Below are 18,864 nucleotides of genomic sequence, written 5' to 3'. Positions count from 1 at the left end.
AGAAGAATCATTATTATATATATATATATGTGTGTGTGTGTGTGTGTGTGTGTGTGTGTGTGTGTGTGTGTGTATGTATGTGTGTGTGTGTGTGTTGTGCTGTGCTGCGCGCGCATGCGTGCTCACTGTGCTTGTGTGTTTATCGGTTCAATTTTGCTTGATGTCTGAAAGAGCATGTGCGTGTGCGAGTTGTAGCACAGGAGAGAGAGGACCCCAGTGTTTGAATTGCCTGTTTATTTCCAGTCACCGGATCATTTACACAGGCACAGACGGTACAAGTGAAAGAGAGAAAGAATAAAGAGAACAGGGAATATGAAGACATGAAAGAGGTGAAATGGAAAGGTGAAAAGGAGGGATGGAGAGAGAGAGGATTAGGATTTATCAGTATGTTTCTGCTAGCCAGTGTCAAGAGCCCATGCATAATTCCAACTGCAGAAGACGAGAGAAAGGAAAAGACAGAAGGCAAAGTGAGTAGAGAGAAGCTGTGTTGGGTCTCATAGAAGGATACACACTGATTAACAGAATATGCACTCAAATGCAGAAAAGACTATTAAAGTAACAGTAAGAAATGAGATTAAATATAATCCAACTAATGTGATGAGCAGAGGAAGAGGAAAGATGAAAAGACTGGAACAGGGCTGAGAGGATGAGAATTTTGTTTACACCATTTACCAGTTCATCAGGGGGAGAGAGAAACCAGGAGCGAGTGAGTGTCAGAGAGAGAGAGGAAATCGAGGAGAGGGAAGCATCAAATTATTTCAGTCGCAAAACACTGCATCAAATTTAATAGGCCGCATCCATGCAGCGCTGTGTCAGGTTGAGTGTGAACGACGGCGGAGAACGCGACAGAAGAAGAAAGGAAGGGAGGGAGGAAGAAAGGGGAAAAAGTGAGTGATAGTGAGCGAGCAAGAGGCGTTTGAAGCACAGACAGTCCGACAACGTGACAATTATTTCAGGGTGAGTGTAGCCAGGAGGAGATCGGATTCAGAGCCATTGGATTTGATGCATACAAGGCAACACCAAATACATACGCTTTCCACGGACACACACACACCTGATCAACAGCAGAAGTGAAGCATAAATTCCTTTAAATTCCATATTCAGCACAACTCATTAATGTTTTAACCTTTAATACATTTTTTTAAAATAGAAATAGATGTATATAGATTGCTCCCAAACACCCAATACAACAGCAGTAAACACAGACTGAGTATGTCCGCGCATGCACACGCTCATGTCTGTCCACCAGTATACAGTAACTGTATAGTGTACATCACAGTGACTTACACACCAATAACTTTACCAGCACATACAGCATGGGCCGCTCTTCTGGAATTCCTAACACACTTCAAACAAGTGAATTTACCAGTAGGAAATATTGTGAATATAGCTGTAAATCCATATAACATAAACCCTCACCTTGAAAATGAAGTGTAGCAAGCAATGCTAAACTTAGGCCTCCCTGCATGTTTACAGTTGGATTAGAGAACAAATTTATATTTTAGGTGCATCAAAAGAAAGCTATATTAAAACAAATAATTCAGCACTAAACCTAAACAAAAAAATAAATAAAAATTGTGTTCTATTTTTCTGTTTTCTTAATTATCAAATGGTTGGCTTTATAGTTATAAATGGTGCAAAAAAGAAATAGATTTCCAAGAAGGCACAATTTATAATTCAAGAAATTATTACAACCATGAACACAGAACACAGCATGTCCTCTGGTTATTGGATATTATTATGCATTATTATGTATTTTGAGGTACTTACTAAAAAATGACTAAAAACGTACTAGGAGCTAGCTTGACAGCTACTAGCCTCACTCCAGTACCTGTTGTCCTAATGCCTATGTCCTTTCAACTTCTGGAAGTGCAGTGTATTTAATCTTGCACAAACAAGGCTGAGAAGGTGAATGTTACTGAAACAAATGAAACAAATCTGTATTTATATGACATGTAGTACTGATAAAGAATTGATGCAGATGGAAGATATAGAGAATGTGTGAAGATGTGCGGATACATTCAGCATAGAGCAGAACTGTACACACACACATTGCACGTGCAATAAAACACAAAGTCTCTCTCTCTCTCACACACACACACACACACACACACACACACACACACACACACACACACAAAAAAACCCCACATTGTAGGTCGCTATATAAAATGAAATCAATAGTTACTAAATGCAAATTGAAATTTTGCGATCTTAGAATTATGCCCACCTAGAAATCTGAGACCATTTTGGTGCAGTCTACAACTCTAAAACCAAGCATTTGACGTACTGAAAATACACTTTTTTAAAAAGCTGGAATTATCCCTTTACTAAACATTGACACCTGTATTATATACAATAAATTTGATCAAAACATCCAGTAAGAGCAATCTAATTTTACAGGAGGCCCCTGTTAAATCGTTTTTTTTTTTTGCCTCTCCAAACTAGAACCAGTTACTCAGCCGAAAGTTCTTATTTAATAATATCCTTTTTCCAAACTTTTGTTGGTTACCCATATGAAGAATCCTCATAAGGAATCAAGTATACCTGACTATCCTTCTTTCATGATTTGATGAAACTGTTGTGATACCATTTGAATCAAATATATAGCATCAATAGTAGATGCTGACAGTAAGGTTCCTCAATGCATAAGCATTATTTTCAATTCTGTACAACTTGCACTGAAAAATATTTTTAGCCATTTGGAACAGTGTTGTAGGAGATGCATGAAGCATTTGGAGCAAATGTTTTCGTGACCGCTGAAAAAACAATCATATCAAATTATTTAAATTTTAGTCAATGTTTCTTTTGGATTCGAATGCGTTTCATTACACGTATGAGAACCGGGTCGATATCAGCAAAAGAAGGTGGCTCAGATATCAAGGAAGACATTTTTAAAGGAAACTGATCTGATTCCATCATGTTAGTTTGAGCAAATCGGCATGATAACTGCGGGCTGAGCACAGTTATACACCGCCAAAGAGTTTAAATGAGAGTGTTTTATTCACGTTTACGATTAAAACTATAACGTTCAATGCACATATCCAAATGTGATTGTTTGCATGGCTGTCATTTGATAACCCAGCGTGGGGGACCGGGTTAGCGGCCCTCCCAGCATCGATGAGCGACTTTTCACCAGGTTTCCACGCCATCGGCCATTTATATATCTGTTCTTTTAAACAAAAAAAAAGTTTGGCTGTGAAGTAAAGCAAGTCAGGTTTGGGAAAAGGAGCAGAAACCCGATAACAGATAAAGGAGAAATAAATCACCAAGCTCATAAAGCGCCCTCCTTCTCAATTCAGTTAGTGTATTCAAACCACATGAAAACGCGTAAGAGCTGCTGAGTTTGCCATTAGCCTGCTGAGTTTTGAGATGGACTGGAAAATCTGAATAAGATTAATAAAATCTGAATAATAATATGCTAACTCACTGATTTAGATTTTTTTTGGCTCGAAAGAATAATCATCTTGTAATCGTTATCAGATTACATTTCTGATGGTTTTAAGATGAAGTTAAAAGAGATTCGTTGTACAGGTAGCCTCTCCGTTTTCTCACATGGCGCTTGGTGTGTGTGGGGTGTGTAGCAGGTAGAACAGTGATTTACCAATGAAATTCACAAGAAGAAATAATTAAGTTGATGCGGTATTACAAGTGCATTCAGTAATGAGGAAGCAATGCAGAGGAACCGTAGTGTAAATATCAGAAGTCAGTGAGTGAGGCAGCAATACTGTGCAGAGGGAGAGAGCGAGTGCACAAAAAAGCCACCAAATGACTGAAGCTTTAAAAATATTCTCTCCATTTTTAATGAAAAATCGATATCGAGCGCCATTCAAATGCAAGACATCTATCTGTATTGGACTGGTGCGAAAAAATTCGTTATAGTGCCATCTCTAACTCATTTCACAGTAAACTTCAGCAACATCAGGTTGACAATGTTTATAATGTTCGGCTTACACGAAACCTCAAGATGAACATGGGAATAATATTTCATTATTTGATAGAATCATTTTGTAGCCTTTAAAACAATGTTCCAGTTAAAATAGATATATTGTTACACCCCTAGTAAGTATTAAATAAGTAGTAAGCCCCAAGTAGAAAATCTTTCAGAGGTAAATTGTGTGTAGATAGACCATTGTGAATCTGTCAAATAGATACATAAAACAGGCCCATCATTGTTGATCAAAATCAACTTTACCATGAGAAATATGGAGAAAAACAAACAAACAAAAAAACCAACAACAACAGGCCCATCTCCAGCAGCTAAATGGGCAAAAACAAATCCTCAATCCCCCTTAGTGGCACTTTAACAATGTTAAAAAACAGACTGGGGGAGTGAATTAAACAAATGTAATGATGGTGAAGGCAGATTTTATAGTGCACGCGGTGCGCACACAGCACGCTAGAGTCCCATCTCAGAGTCCAAGTGAGGTCACACGGGACTGAGAAAGTACATCCGGTTCAAATTAGGGACCAACAGAATGTGTTTAAGGGAACGTCAGGCCTTGTATACATTAACGGCATTACGGCTGACCAATATTCAGTTTGTGTGTGTGTGTGTGTGTGAGAGAGAGAGGGAGAGAGAGAGAAAAAAATAGTCAAAAATAGCCTGTGAAGATGGAATCAGTTATGAAAATGCTCCGATTGAAAACACAAAACTGAACGAACAAACAAAGAACAACAAACGCATGGAGCCCCAAACAGCCTTGTTAACCTTTTACCCTCAGCCCCCCTCCCTCCGGCCCGCGCCCCCTCCACCCCCCCCTTTCCCGCTCCCCCTCACTGTTGCAGTTGTTCATGCAAAAAGGCTGCTGTGTGCAGCTCTGTGTTGAGAGGCTGGTCACATCCCTCCATCTCCGTGCGTCTCCCGCCGATTTTCCCTCCCATCGCCAAATTATCCTTGATTACCTTTAGCCAATTATCATCAGATCTCACACACACACGCGCACACACATTATTATTCAGAGCCACAGGCAGTTTGAGAGCGAGGCCGTCATAGCTGTTAGGAGGGAGAGAGAGGGGGAAAAAAAGGCCTGGTTTCCAGACACCTCTCATCAAGGTGTTTGTGGAGAGTAACTGTCAAAGCACCTCTGTGCTAGCAATTACTTTCCTTCTCCTGCTTCTGAATGCTACATTAATTAGGCTTGCACTGCGGACGGCTTTGATACAGAAACCGAAGCTTCATTAGGTGATGATCCTGGTGTGGAGGATTTATTAGCGCGAGCCTGTGGAATGTTCTAGAATGTTTGAGGGGGCTCTGGATTTCTGAGTTACGACCGACGAGCCTGATGACTGAAGTTCAGGCCCAGGCTGTCAGGGAGTGCGGACCTAGGTGTCGTGCGCTTAACTCTGAAGCGGACATGCTGGCTGGCCCAACCCCCTCCAGTACACACACGTATGCAGTCTTCAGTACTGCACCGGGCCCCTGAGGGCAGCATTCCAATCATATCACATTAACCGAGTTGCTTTATTATCGTCCTTACGTGCTAGTGACCAGACGCGAACACAAAATATTCTGTTTGTTTACACTGTTTACGTGTCTATACATCAATGCCATTCATCAAGCCCTGCCCTGAATTAATAATGAGTTGGATCTGGTGCGGAATAATTATTTTATGATGTACTTTAGTAATATTTTATGACAAAGCAGTGTGAGGGATGAGAAAGGCCATTAACTTTTCATGTTCTTTCATGATCTTGAGACAAAGACAAGGGAGTGGTGAATATGTGCATGTGTGTGGGGGTGTGGGTGGGTGTGTGGGTGTGCACGCGCGCTAGATTGTCAGTGTCGTGAATTCAGACTCTGGTGGGCTTAAACCCTACTTTGCCTGACAGTAATTTCTGTCTACAAATTTCATTCCAATGGATTCATCAATCTTCCTTCTTCTCTTTACCTCTCCATCTGCCACTTTCTTTCCCTCACTCACTTTCTCTCTCTCTCTCTCCCCCACATAGTAAATGAGAAACTGAAAGGCAGAAATTTGGAGTTACGTGCAGAGGATAGTTAAACAACCTCACACACACACACACACACACACACACACACACACACGGGTGTACTAACATATAAACACACACAGGGAATTCATCAATTATCCCAGAGTGCCCCCCCACACACACACACATACACACAACTGGAACTCTATTGTAAAATGGAGAATTGTTCTGTTGTGGGGTCACACAGTCTGGGGCAAAGTGCAGAGGTCATAGCTGGTCTTACGGTCATCAGATCTCATTATCACACTGAATCCACGTCTTTTAGAATATAGAAGAGAAGGAAAAGGGGAAAAGAGAAAAAGGGAGAGAGAGAGAGAGAGAAAAGGGCAGCAAGAGCACCCAGTGAGAAGAGAGAGGGAGAACAAAGCATAAAACCGCAAGAAGCAATGGGAGAGAGCATGAAAGACAGAGAGAAAGAAGAGAGACAGAGCGCGAGAGAGAGGTGACATGGTAGACGGTGAACCGTGAGCCAAGGACAGAAGGAAACGCATCTCAGTGAGCGCTGAGCAGCATCCGAATATGTGCCTGTCTGATTTCGCCCCCTCCTTTTCATGCCAAGTAGAAGCACTGATTAACTAAAAATCCCCAAATACATTATTGATTTAATTAGCCCACGCATTCATTATTACGCTGGTGAAGCTTCATTCTTTTTGCATTAACCCTGAGAGCTGGAAAATGTTCGCAGTCTCCCCACGCAGGCTGGTACAGCTCTCCAGTGATCCATTTCCACCTGCTCCATCTGCACAGCCCACACTGCAGGCTGCGCATCAGGAATATTGTTTTTGAACACCGCTACTTTCTGATTGGAACGTGGTGAGAGCAGTTAAATAGGGAGTCAATGGGTCCTAGAAGGGACTTTAAAAATTACAAACTCTTTTGCAAAGCCACACATGTCAGGCCTGGGAAATATAACACGGCGCTGCAAAGGATGATAACGGCCACTGGTGTAAATGTTGGGGTCCCGCGATGGCCGTTGTGGTAAACATAAATGCAGAGCAATCAAATATGCAGAGGGCCCAGCCTACAAGTTTAAACATGAACTTACTACACTCATATATCTGTAACTTTTAAGAGGGAGAGCTAGTCTGTTATTTTGCAATACTGCAATGAAACAGACTGTGTGGTGTACAGTGTCACCATCTTGTGAGAAAGCGAGCCAGATAGTTTGTGCATTCCTGTTTTGCTCTGGCCGATGGCTTAGAGCAGTCCATAAAAGAGATTTTCCATTTAATCTGCACACTGAACCTTACTTCTCTGACTTTTAAAGCTGCCATTTGTTGAGAGTGGTTGCTTTAAGGTCAAAGATATTTTAAAGTGGTACAATGTGAATATGAATGATTTCACTCAGTTGCGATTTGTCTTCCTTACAGGTCTTAAATTGAGGCAGTCCTGCCTCATCACTGATGTGAGGATACACAATCAAAATGTTGACAATGCCCCTGGATGTACAAAGGCTTCAACCTACAACATCAGATACAAGGTCTTTTAGCTTTACAAGCTGGAAGAAACAGTAACTGCCTTGTTTCATTAAGACTGGAAAACGTCCTCTGGATGGAGTCATGCTGGTCTCAGTGCCTACACTGAACAAGAACCCTATCAGTAATGGCTGCTGCGGGAATCAGTCACTGACGAAGGAGGGTATGCAGTGAGACATCTAACTAAATAATTTACCTCTCAATACTGATTATAGTTCGAATCCTCCTTAGCTGCTACCAAGGCAAAGGACCTTCCAATTCATTCTCAAGAGGTAAGATACATTTTTCCTTAACATTTCTTGTGTTATAGTGAATGTCAGCAAATTAAAAGGTGCTATGTTGACAGTGAGAAGCCCAGAGCTCCCAAGTTAAGCAATATTTTAGACAAGCTGCCAGAGTCCCACAACCTCTAAAACTTGTAGAAACAGGACTGCTGAGATAATTGAGACAAAGTGTCAGGAAGCGGAAGCCAAATTTACTCCCCTAATAGCCTACGTTTAAAAATGAAGCACAAACAAGGGCAAAATACAGGAAAGATTTAAGGAAAAGAAAATGGGATGGATACAGGAGCCAGGGAAGAAAGATTCCAGATGTACACCCTAGCAGCACACACAGCAGTACGCTCTCTCACTCCTTCCCCTCTGTTTTACTGTCGGCTTAAGATAAATGGATTATGATGAAAGGGCAAGACTGTAGCACATTTTATTAGATATTCAAAAGGATGGCATCTTGACGCAGGCTTTCTCTGGCATTCCCTCTTCACCTCCCTCACAGTACCTGCCTTCTCTTGTGTTGGAACGCAAACATTTCCAGCCTGGACAGGTGAATGATTTTATGTTAAAAATACCCAAACACACACATACTCCACAAACAGTTAAGGCTGACGTTTTCAGCCAAAGTACCTCATTTTATGAACAACAATGGAAATGATGCAACAGACAAATAACATTCATAAATTCAATGGAAATTATGGAAAGATGATTTGACAAAACAAATCTGAATTAAGATTTTTTATATATTACATTTGTTTGGCAAATAAGTTTGTTTTTTTTTTTGTTTTTCCCCCTCCCAAAATGCCACTCACACCTGCCCAAAATACATTGAATTGGCATAGCAAACCACATGCAAAATTATTTCTCACTACAAATCTCAGTCTGCATCATTCTGTGTAAACCAACTTGATCAGTTTTGCATGGTAGCTAGCTCTGTTTAAGGGCTTGTTTTGCATGAAGTTGCTGCCTGAGGCAACAGTGTGGTGCAGCCAAGGGGTAGCTAACCAGCTCCCATCTGGCCTGGCCAACAGCACAAACAAGCCCCACCGCTGCCCCACGAGACAGCAGGCTGCAAAAAGAATGAGGCCCCAGCAGAGAACAATGCACATACACCTAGAGTGACAAAAACATACAAGAATACAAACAAGTGTTGGCCAGGTCTCTTTTGTGTATCTGCCAGTGTGAAAGAAAGACAGAAAGGGCGGTATCCAGTCAACATACAGTGAACTTATATGGTGTAGTATGCTTGTGCAAAACATGCTGCATTTCATTACAAACTAACTTCTTGCGTGATTTCTACCACAGCCTGAAGGCTTGCATTATGCAACTTTGGAGATGGCTTCAGCAGTAAAGCTGGTCTGAGCACCATGTCAGAGAGACGTAGAGTGATCATTTGTGTTACTGTGATTAGTTTTGGGAGCAGTTTTGTTCAAATATCCAGCTATCCAGCATGACCAGCTTTCGATTCGTTATCAATATGTCTTGTGACAGTCAGGAGTTGTGTCACCCGTGACCTGTCACATTTTGCATGATTTTGTCTGAGCCCTTAACCATCGAAATTGGCAGCACTTGCATGTTTTAAGCTGTCTGAAAAAAAGGAACATTTGTTACTTGTTTCTTTAGTCTTTGACATTTGAAGAAGCGTACATTTTAGACCGAGGGGGGACAGGATGCAGAACGAGTGCACAGAAGTCATTTCCATCTTAATTTCAAGTGTTTCCTCTTCCTCGTTCCTCCATTTCCCTTTGATAAGTCACCGATGGAGGCCTATGTAGGACACACACACGAAACCATACAAAACCCATCATCTTAGCCCACAGTTTGTGAAGAGTGAGATCTTTCTTTGGCTTTCCAAGCAGTCTGCGAATAATTTAGTCTTTTGAAATTTTGAAATCACGTAATGCATGTCAATTTGTACCAACCAAGTGGGGTCTGTCCTTAAATTCCAAATGCAAAATAAAAGCTGCAGCAGGGATCAAATGTCAGTCGATTCAGTTATCACGTCACATCATCTCTCTCTGCTTCTCCACCATCTCATTCTTTTATTGTTCATCTCCGTCTTTCTAGAATTCCACCAAAAGGATACAATCTGTTGTTCTCTCATCATCCAAATAAAGCATGAGTTAGGAAAACAGTTTGCTGTCTCATATCTGGCTCAACCTTCTTCCCTCTTTTCACAATGGACATTTATATGTATAAAAGTGTAGTTAACATGTGGGAGGATTACAGAAAAGAGAATAATTTATAATGTAGATGAGATGGGTCTGTAATTTTACATGTCAAGATCGTACAATAGCTTCAGCACAGGTTGTTCACCTGGTCTCTCTCTGATCCCCACAGGGACCAACAGTGCTGGCGGGAAACAGGGACACGTTTTACAACAGAGTTCCCATCAAGAAGTTTGAGGAGTTTGGAAAAACTACACTATGGCAGCCGAAAGCCTGATTGAGCTCAGAGACTGGCTGTTCCTGCTGCTCCTCTGCCTCACATTATTGGTCGAAAGTGCTGGAGTTTGCTGCAGCAACAGCTGCCATCACTGAGGCTGCGCTTGGGGAGGCGGAGCTTCAAGGTGAAGTTCCATGTCCATCAGCATGTAGGTGCGACGATGGTTTCATTTACTGCAACGACCGTGGATTAAGCATCATACCACCATTACCGTTAACAGCAGCTGTGCTTTATTTACAAAACAATCGCATTGACAACGCTGGTCTACCGGTCTCGTTAGAGAGGCGAATGACTGTTCGTGTAGTTTATCTTTATGACAATGAGCTCGATGACTTTCCAACACACCTGCCTCCATCGTTGCGTGAACTCCATCTTCAGGACAACAATATACGAACGTTGCCTCGTGCTGCTCTTGCACGTTTACCATTGCTCGAGAAGCTGCACATGGACGATAATTCAATTTCAACTGTGAGTATTGAAGAAAAGGCCTTTGCAAATAATCCACGGCTACGACTTCTCTTCTTGTCACGCAACCATCTCTCGAGCATACCCTCAGGGCTGCCGTCATCACTAGAGGAGCTTCGATTAGATGATAACCGAATTTCTACTATTCCAACACACGCGTTCAGGGGACTCGCCTCCCTTAGACGCCTCTTCCTTGATGGGAACCTGTTGGCAAATCAGCGCATAGCTGATGATACATTTTCACGACTGTCTAATTTAACAGAGCTCTCTTTGGTACGCAACTCACTTCAGTCACCACCTTTAAACCTTCCCAGCACTCATCTACTTCGACTGTATCTTCAGGACAACGCCATGGTGCACATGCCACGGAGTTCCCTGGAAGGCATGCGAAGGTTACAGAAGCTTGACTTGTCAGGCAACAACCTCACAACCCTACCCAGGGGTTTATTCAGGGACTTGGACAGCATTTCACAGCTGCTTCTCCGTGGGAATCCCTGGTATTGTGGCTGCAACCTACGCTGGCTACATGATTGGTTGCATGTCCGAGGCTCATCGGTAACTGTCAGGGGTCTAACCTGTCACGGTCCAGAAAAAGCCAGGGGCAAAACTCTTAGGGACCTCACAAGTCAGATGGAACAATGTGAGGTAGATGGACCTGGGGGAGGTGGTGGATTGGGTGGAAGTGATGGAGCCAAGAGAGACCAAGGAGATTTTCCAACAAACACTCCAACCACAACAACCCCTCCACTTCCACAAGGTTCTCTATTTACCCTCAGGTCCAGACGACCTGTGCACAGGTACCCTGATTTGGGACAGGATGGCTCTGTTGTTGGTGCAGATGGGGTTACTGGCAAGTCATTAGTTATCAGTGTGAAGCCTTTAACTCCAGAGACAGTCCATATTACATGGCAGGCTGCTCAACCAGCCTCAGCTTTCAGGCTGTCATGGTTAAGGCTAGGCAACAACCCAGCCATGGGTTCCATTACAGAGACACTGGTCCCAGGGGACCGACGAGAGTATTTACTTACTCAATTACAACCCCATTCAAGTTATATTATCTGCTTGGTGCCTCTTGTTGTGAACAAGGGAAAATGGACATCGATTACAGCAACAGGAGGGTTAAATATGAACTCTGAGTCAGAGCATGAGCATCCTGCTTGTGCTAGAACAGAGACAGCTTATCCCCAACTTCAACCTGGTACTGACCAAGGCCAGGATGAACAGGGTTCAGATGAACTAACATCCTACCACTTGCAGGGATTATAGGATGGGGTAACTGCATGTGTTTCCTTATTCTTAATTTTTGGGCTCTTCTGCTGGTATGGACATCGTGCAGGGTACCTTACAGCTGACGATCACACTGTCTACGGACGAGATGTTGTCGCTTCCCGTAGTAGTGGCAGCATTATGATGACTACGTCGAATCTGGTACAATTAAGGACAACTCAATCTTCAGAGATTGGGACTCATGGTTTCCAGATGACGCCACTGGCAGCCCATCATCCCTTGCAACCAAAAGCAAAGGTTGAGGACATGACATACATTCATACTATTTTTCCCTCAAATAATACAACACTTTACAGGAGCACCCTCAATCACACAGCAAATCCAGGCTATGGGACCAACCGTGGATACAGAGAAGGAGGAATACCAGATATAGATTATGCCTACACGTGATGGCCTCTGTACTGTCCCCCATCTGTTTTGGCCACTACTTTTCAAACAGTAGCTAAGTAGGGGTTTGTTCATTTCTGTAGGTTCCAAAGTAGGGGGTGTGCCAATTCTGAAGTAGCTTGTATATCACTCTTATCCATAGTCATTCATAACATAAAAGTTGGCTGAATAATTTGTTTTAAATAAACATTTCTCCAAATAAAGTGTAAAGTACATCATAATTCACATGATAAAGAAGTCAGTTAAACCCTTGAATTCAACTCAGTTGCTGCTTTAATCAGACTTCCTAGTTGCCCATATATTCCAAAAATGAAACATATTCCATAAGGAGCAAAATGTGTCATTGACCACTTAACAATGGGTGCAAAGCCAGAGCACCCTGTGAAGGGCTTTAAATGATTTGTGTTGATTTATTCAGGTCATGGTTCATGCTTCTCCTACACAAGAAAATGAAATGACCTAATTGTCAAATGCATAATCATGAAACAAGTTGACACACTTGGCACACCCCTTCTCCAATATACCCTTTGTGCCTCCTTCAGTCTGTTTCCAGTCTGTCTGTTATTCAATACAATGTGGGGCAAAAACGGTCCCTAGAATATGCTTGTATCACCTAAAAGAAACAAAAAAGTGCCAGAGATACCACTCTTGGTATTGACATTATCCAAATTGGGTGAAATTTACTGTCCTTCTTAGTACCAATGATTACCCGTTATCCTTAAGATATGTCATATTAAGGGGTAAACGTTTTAGCATAAAAATAAGTTGTATAATGAGGAATCAGGTGTGTATAGTTATAGCTTTACTACCTGTATTGTATATATTTGCTGGTGGAAAAGGGTGCCTTCGAATTCTTTGGGACACGTACTATGGCAACAACAAACCAAGAACAAAAAGGGAAAACAAAAAGAAAAAAAAGTCATTTGTTTGTTTGTGATTCAGATTCAATGTCCTTATTCTCCCCATTCTGACTCTGTTTGCTTTTCTTTTATTCTTGCCTGTTTTTCCTGTGCACGCTGTGCGAAGACTTTGTTCCTAGCCCAGAGAACTGACAGGGGTGATAACAGTTTCGACAATGAAGAAACTCAAACTGCTACTGGGTTTCTTTCCTTTTAATGAGATAGAAAAGGAAAGGAGAGAATGTGTCAGGAAACAGCAGGTGGGCAGAGGGTGGTAATGAAATCTGTCATAAAATACAGGTATTGGTAGATGTCCATTTTAAAATAAAGTGGATTTATCCTGTATCATATAAAATGGTTTCCTGTATATCTGCACACTCTCAGTTAAGTTTAATAATTTTACTCCCTCAAAGAAATACAGGAACAATTAAAATTATTTTTTCCTTCCAAAAGACAAAACCAGAACAAGACAGGAAATCAGTCAGGATCTTTAAAACAAACAAACAACCCCCCCCCCCTTTAAAAGACAATCATGTCAAGGGAAACATTTTTTAATTCACAATTCAATCCAAACTGACAGGCTCATACAGATAAAACAGGCATTTTCATACAAATCTAATACAAGCTAATAGGAAAGGGCGTAAAACAAAGTCTGGAGAAAAAGACAAATTCTGAATCCAATGAAGGGCAAAGAGCTGTTAGCAAAGATTTCCATGAGTTTAACTCTGTCACTGTCATCTCTATGTAACAGGACAAGTGGTATATCCACCATACCCTTAAGGTACTGAAACCACTGAAATCAGGGAAGTATATGGACTGGAAAAAAAAAATGTAACACTGGGGACCGCGACATCTTGTGTATGGGCCGTGAGTTGTAGAGCAGTACACAGTAAGTCCTCTAAAATGGTTGTGGACAATCTTGTACCCAGCATATTGCATAAAAATGGGAAGCAACACTTGTAAAGATGGAATGTTAGGAATGTTGGAAAATGCAGTTAATAGTACTTAGGACCCTTTAATTTTTCTGCCTTTTATGAAATATTGTGAAAGTGAAATATTTTAACAAAATAGTGAATCTGTCAGTTCTTCACTTCTCAAAGGAAATTCTCTGCAATGAATATAGCTTGTTTTTCCAAAAGTGTAGTATGTATGCATATTATATATATATATATATATATATATATACTATATATATATATATATATAAATATAAATAAATATAAAAACACACACACACAATAAAAGGAGTGGTGATGAACTGCATTTCTGTATAGTTTTACAACAAGCTATAAATTACATCAAAAGGACAATAAACTGTTCTTCCCAAGCTTTCAAAAATAAATGCATTTTCACGTCATATGAAACCTCCATGTCAGTTCATAAGGACCCAGTGGACCATAACTGTTCAAGAATAATACTTTCAAATCAGTTACAGGCAGGTACGGCATTACTGTTAATGGGCCAAGTGAACGAGCAAGAGAGAAAGTGTATGGATTGTGTGTTTAAGAGCAGACATGTCTTCAATCTGAAGAGTGTGGTAATGCCTGTGTAAGCAACACAATGGATCAATATAATGAGGGGGGTGTGGGTCTAAATGTCCAGCTAAGACACAGAAAGGATTTAAACAGAAGCTCTTTCTCTGTATGTAAGCAAACTCTTTACTTAAATTTCAATGAGTAGTTATTTGCACCTGTTCCCCATCTGTGTAATTATCATCTTAATAGAATTCCAGATAATTCGGCAAAATCTCTTGGCTACTTATAATGTCAAATGATTGCTTTGTCAAATGATTGTCTTATTAAGTCTGTGATTGTGCTAAAGATCCAAATGAGGCGGAACATACCAATATAGTCTAAAACATCAGTGGAATATGCTAGCATGAGAGACTCTGTGTGTGTGTGTGTGTGTGTGTGTGTGTGTGTGTGTGCGCAATAGAGCAAAATTAGTCTGGGCTAATTGGTGTGAGCACTGCGTTGATGGATTGGACATCTGTATTAGCCAAAAGAAACACTAACAGTGCAGGCTGAATGTTGGGATCTTGGTAGTTTAGGACCTACTGAAAGGGCCACCTGAAGGGCTACCTCTCATGAACCACAGGGTTATCAGTTTCATTTGATGAAGCCCAGGTTTGGACAAGCCCTGTTACACTGAAGGATTTTGCACAAATTCACACTATACCAAGCGAGACCCAACTGGGAATGTTCAACCAATATGCAGACAACAGCATAACAGAAGTGTAGAAGAAACTCTCGGAAGACGTCTCTGATGAACAGCATGCCTCGTCTTCCTGCAGTTACCACATTGGGGCAATTAAGCTAATTAGACTGAGAGAAGACCAACATTCAAGCTTCCTTCATTTGAGCTAAAGTGGCGATTGATTGAGAGAGAATGGAAGGGGTGGGAGGCTTTTAACGAGGCCTGAAATAATTACTATGCACGCTTTTCTGCAAACTCATTCAGTTTGTTTTAAAACCACCAGACCATTCATTACAGGTTCAGCATCTGAGAGTTCACTCCTCAATGTCATACATCAAACAGAATTTCAATCAAAGCATTCTACATTCTAGGATTTCCAGATGTCGCTTAACTCTCCCATAAATATGAATACCAGACTTGTTCATTTCATTCACCTTTTCACCTCTGAGACAGGAGAGCTCATATCTTTTGGAGTAATTTCCAACAAAATACAACCATCACTCTACCCTACCCAGAAATGCAATGATTTCTAAAGCACTGCGCTACAAAGAATGAAGTGCCAAACACGATAAAAAAAAAAAAGTTAAAAACCTAAAAAAAAAAAAAAAACCACCCAAAAAAACTGCATCACATGCAAGTGAAAATTCGTAAGCACCTCCAATTGCAATGAATTTATTAGGCACATGACAACTGTTTCCCTCCATCAAGCCTGGCTTCCAATTAGCCACAATGTGGCATATGCTGAGAGATGTGAGATTTCTCTGTGTGAACTCATTTTAAATTCGCTTACGCTAGTGAGAGAGGGCTCTGAACCGGGAGCTCAGAATGCCGAGCCTCATTTGCAACAGATAACAGATTTAATGGCTTACGCTCTTCGACAAATAAGACACATTTTCAGACCTATTTAGGGATGTCTACACATTTTAATTTTTTTTTTTTGGATGCCCATACGGCAACATCCTCCAGGCGGAAGCTGTGTAAATTTCACTCACTGTGGGTTAGAGAAACATGTCTCCGTGTGCACTATCCAGTGTACTGAACCTGCCTAGCAGGGTTTAAAAGCAGCATAACGCGTCTCTCATTCCACTCTGCTTTTTAAATCATCCCTCTGTTTGACTGCGGGACCATTTCTTTGACTTACACTGGCGATAGAGTTCAGAAGGCACTTGGGGCATTTTAGATAATGCCACCGTCAGTAAGGGGAAGACAAAAAGTAATCATTGAAAGGGGGGGGGGGGGAAAGGGGAAAAAAAAAAAAAAAAGAAGAAAAAAAAAAAAGAAAGAGCCAGGGTCTGTTATCTAGAGTGCTAGTGGAAAAATGTGATGCTGAGTCTCATTCCGATCTACTGTAGATCGGATGCCGGCGCTCTTATCTGGCATCATTCCTCTGTCATTCTGGGAATCTGGGTCTGGAATATTTTATCTGTGGACCAGAATACTCAATCCTGTGCCTCCATTAAAGTAAGCTAACAGGGAAATGGAGAGAGTGAAACCTCAAATTCACATGTCAAATTCAATCTCTCTTGGTGGGTAAAGATAACCTGATGATGAGAAATATCTTTAAAGCCCTGTTGTAAAGAAACTGGAGCTGTCAGCTATGGGGTCACTGAAATAAATAAATAAATAAGGGGAAATTCCAGTCAAAGTCTCCTGACTAGCACTGAGTTTATTAAGAGAGAAGGTGGGTAATCATGACTACTGCAAACTACATGGCTTTGCATTTTCCCTTAGGCTACTCTCAGAAGCTTGCCTACCTTGACATGTGCGTTACATTTCCAAATTCCGCAAAAGGCAAATGACATGAGAAATCAGAGATCATCCTAATAATTTAATTGTGTCATATACTTATGTGAGCCAAAGACATCAGTGAACGTGACTCCGTCCCTCTGAACCCTCGGCCGTGGCAATTGGCTATTCATGATACGACGCATCTTTATAAACCAACCTGAGACGGTATATTCCCCCTCATTTACCAGATGGATAGATGGATCGATGAACAGACAGATGGATGGATTTAGTGGTGTAAAGAGGATGTTTACCCCTCCCCTATCCACTCCTCTCGGAAGGACAGTTCTTAAGTGCCTGTGGATTTTATGTTCGGTGTGTTTTATAGGGCACAAGCAGGAGCCAAGAGCTGTAAGGGGTTGTTAGGAGGAGGGGAGAGAGAGGACAGGGGGTGGAGGCGATGTTATTGTAAATCCAATCTTTACTGAGAACGATACGCAAACAGTCCTTCCCTCTGCCTCCCGATCGCCGCCTTTCCTCTACCACTTTCTATCGATCAACTGGCTCTCGGTGAAGTTTCAGGGAAGAAGAGTGTCTGTCTGCGGGTGCACGTGCGTGCGTGCACTGAAACGCACTTCCTCTATGCTCCATTAGGTTCTGAAGTTTGCCCTTTCGCTCTGCAAAATTCTAAAAGTGATTTTTAAAAAAAAGCAAATATAAAATTTATATGAAAAAGTGACTAACGCTAAACAAAATTTAACAGTAAACATTTGATTAAGTCACAATTCTTGGTTTAACATTGATGAGCATCCAAAGACGATGACATGGAACAAAATTTACTGTGAGCTGTTCATGAGGTTCCATGAAAACTATGGCATTCAGTCTCATTATACTGGCCTGTACATGTACACTTCAGCTAAAGAGAAAGCACAAACACTTAAGTTCTTTATCGGAAATAAAAGCAGAAAACATTAACAGAAATGTTTACTAAAGAGACTAGCAGTCTTTAGAAGTCAAGGAACCTCCAGTTTTGTTGTTTGCTCTTTTTGTGTCTCAGGTACACATTATATTGCTTACTTAACTGAATAAGCAAAAATCAAAGCAGACCTTTTTAAAACATCCAGGATCTATGAAGAAGCAGACGGACACAGTGTGCAGTGCATTACACAAAGAAGAATGACTAAATCAGGACTAGTGCTCTAAGCAAACCCACTACCTGCAAAATACTAAACAAGATGTAACTATAAATGAGTTTTAGGATGTATTCAGACTTGGCAGCTTTGGTTCAATTAAAGCAAACCCTGATTCGTATGTTCTGTTACGGTTCGCTAGAGCAAGCAAGACTGCTGCCTTTTGAATTCTGGTGCGGACCAAGAACACTTGAGCAGGTCGTTCTCCATCTCCTTCTGAACGTGTGCATCTGGTGTGGTTCGGTTTGGAGTATGAACATAGCACGGACTAAAAGACAATAAACGGATAAAACACAGAACGTGATGTTACAGGATGCAACCCTAAACAGCGTGAGAGAACAGCATGGTTGTAGCGATAATGAGAACAGGACAAACATGGAGAAATGAAGAATACAATGGCTCATTACCATTTAACATTAACAAGCGTATCTGTGCTATACTGGACAAAAAACATACAACAATGCCCAAGTATTCAAAGTGCAGTTTCAGTAGCAGTGGAATTCCTCCTTAATGGATTTTGCCAGCTCTT

At 41.2% G+C, this 18,864-nt stretch overlaps 2 protein-coding genes across 3 annotated transcripts in view; one reads left to right on the top strand and one right to left on the bottom strand.

The window, feature by feature from the left end:
• The window catches only part of macrod1 (mono-ADP ribosylhydrolase 1), a 61,797-nt gene that overhangs the window by 33,636 nt on the left and 9,297 nt on the right, over positions 1 to 18,864 (bottom strand). The window lies entirely within an intron of this gene.
• On the top strand, positions 10,087 to 14,354 carry flrt1b (fibronectin leucine rich transmembrane protein 1b). Its single transcript, XM_027003558.2, is given in 2 exon segments — positions 10,087 to 10,242; positions 10,244 to 14,354. Coding segments are annotated over 2 exon segments (1,749 nt in total). The 5' UTR covers positions 10,087 to 10,167; the 3' UTR covers positions 11,918 to 14,354.

This window comes from Electrophorus electricus, chromosome 12 (assembly GCF_013358815.1).
Source record: "Electrophorus electricus isolate fEleEle1 chromosome 12, fEleEle1.pri, whole genome shotgun sequence".
Taxonomy (NCBI): Eukaryota; Metazoa; Chordata; class Actinopteri; order Gymnotiformes; family Gymnotidae; genus Electrophorus; species Electrophorus electricus.
This window is presented reverse-complemented; position numbering and strand designations above follow the sequence as displayed.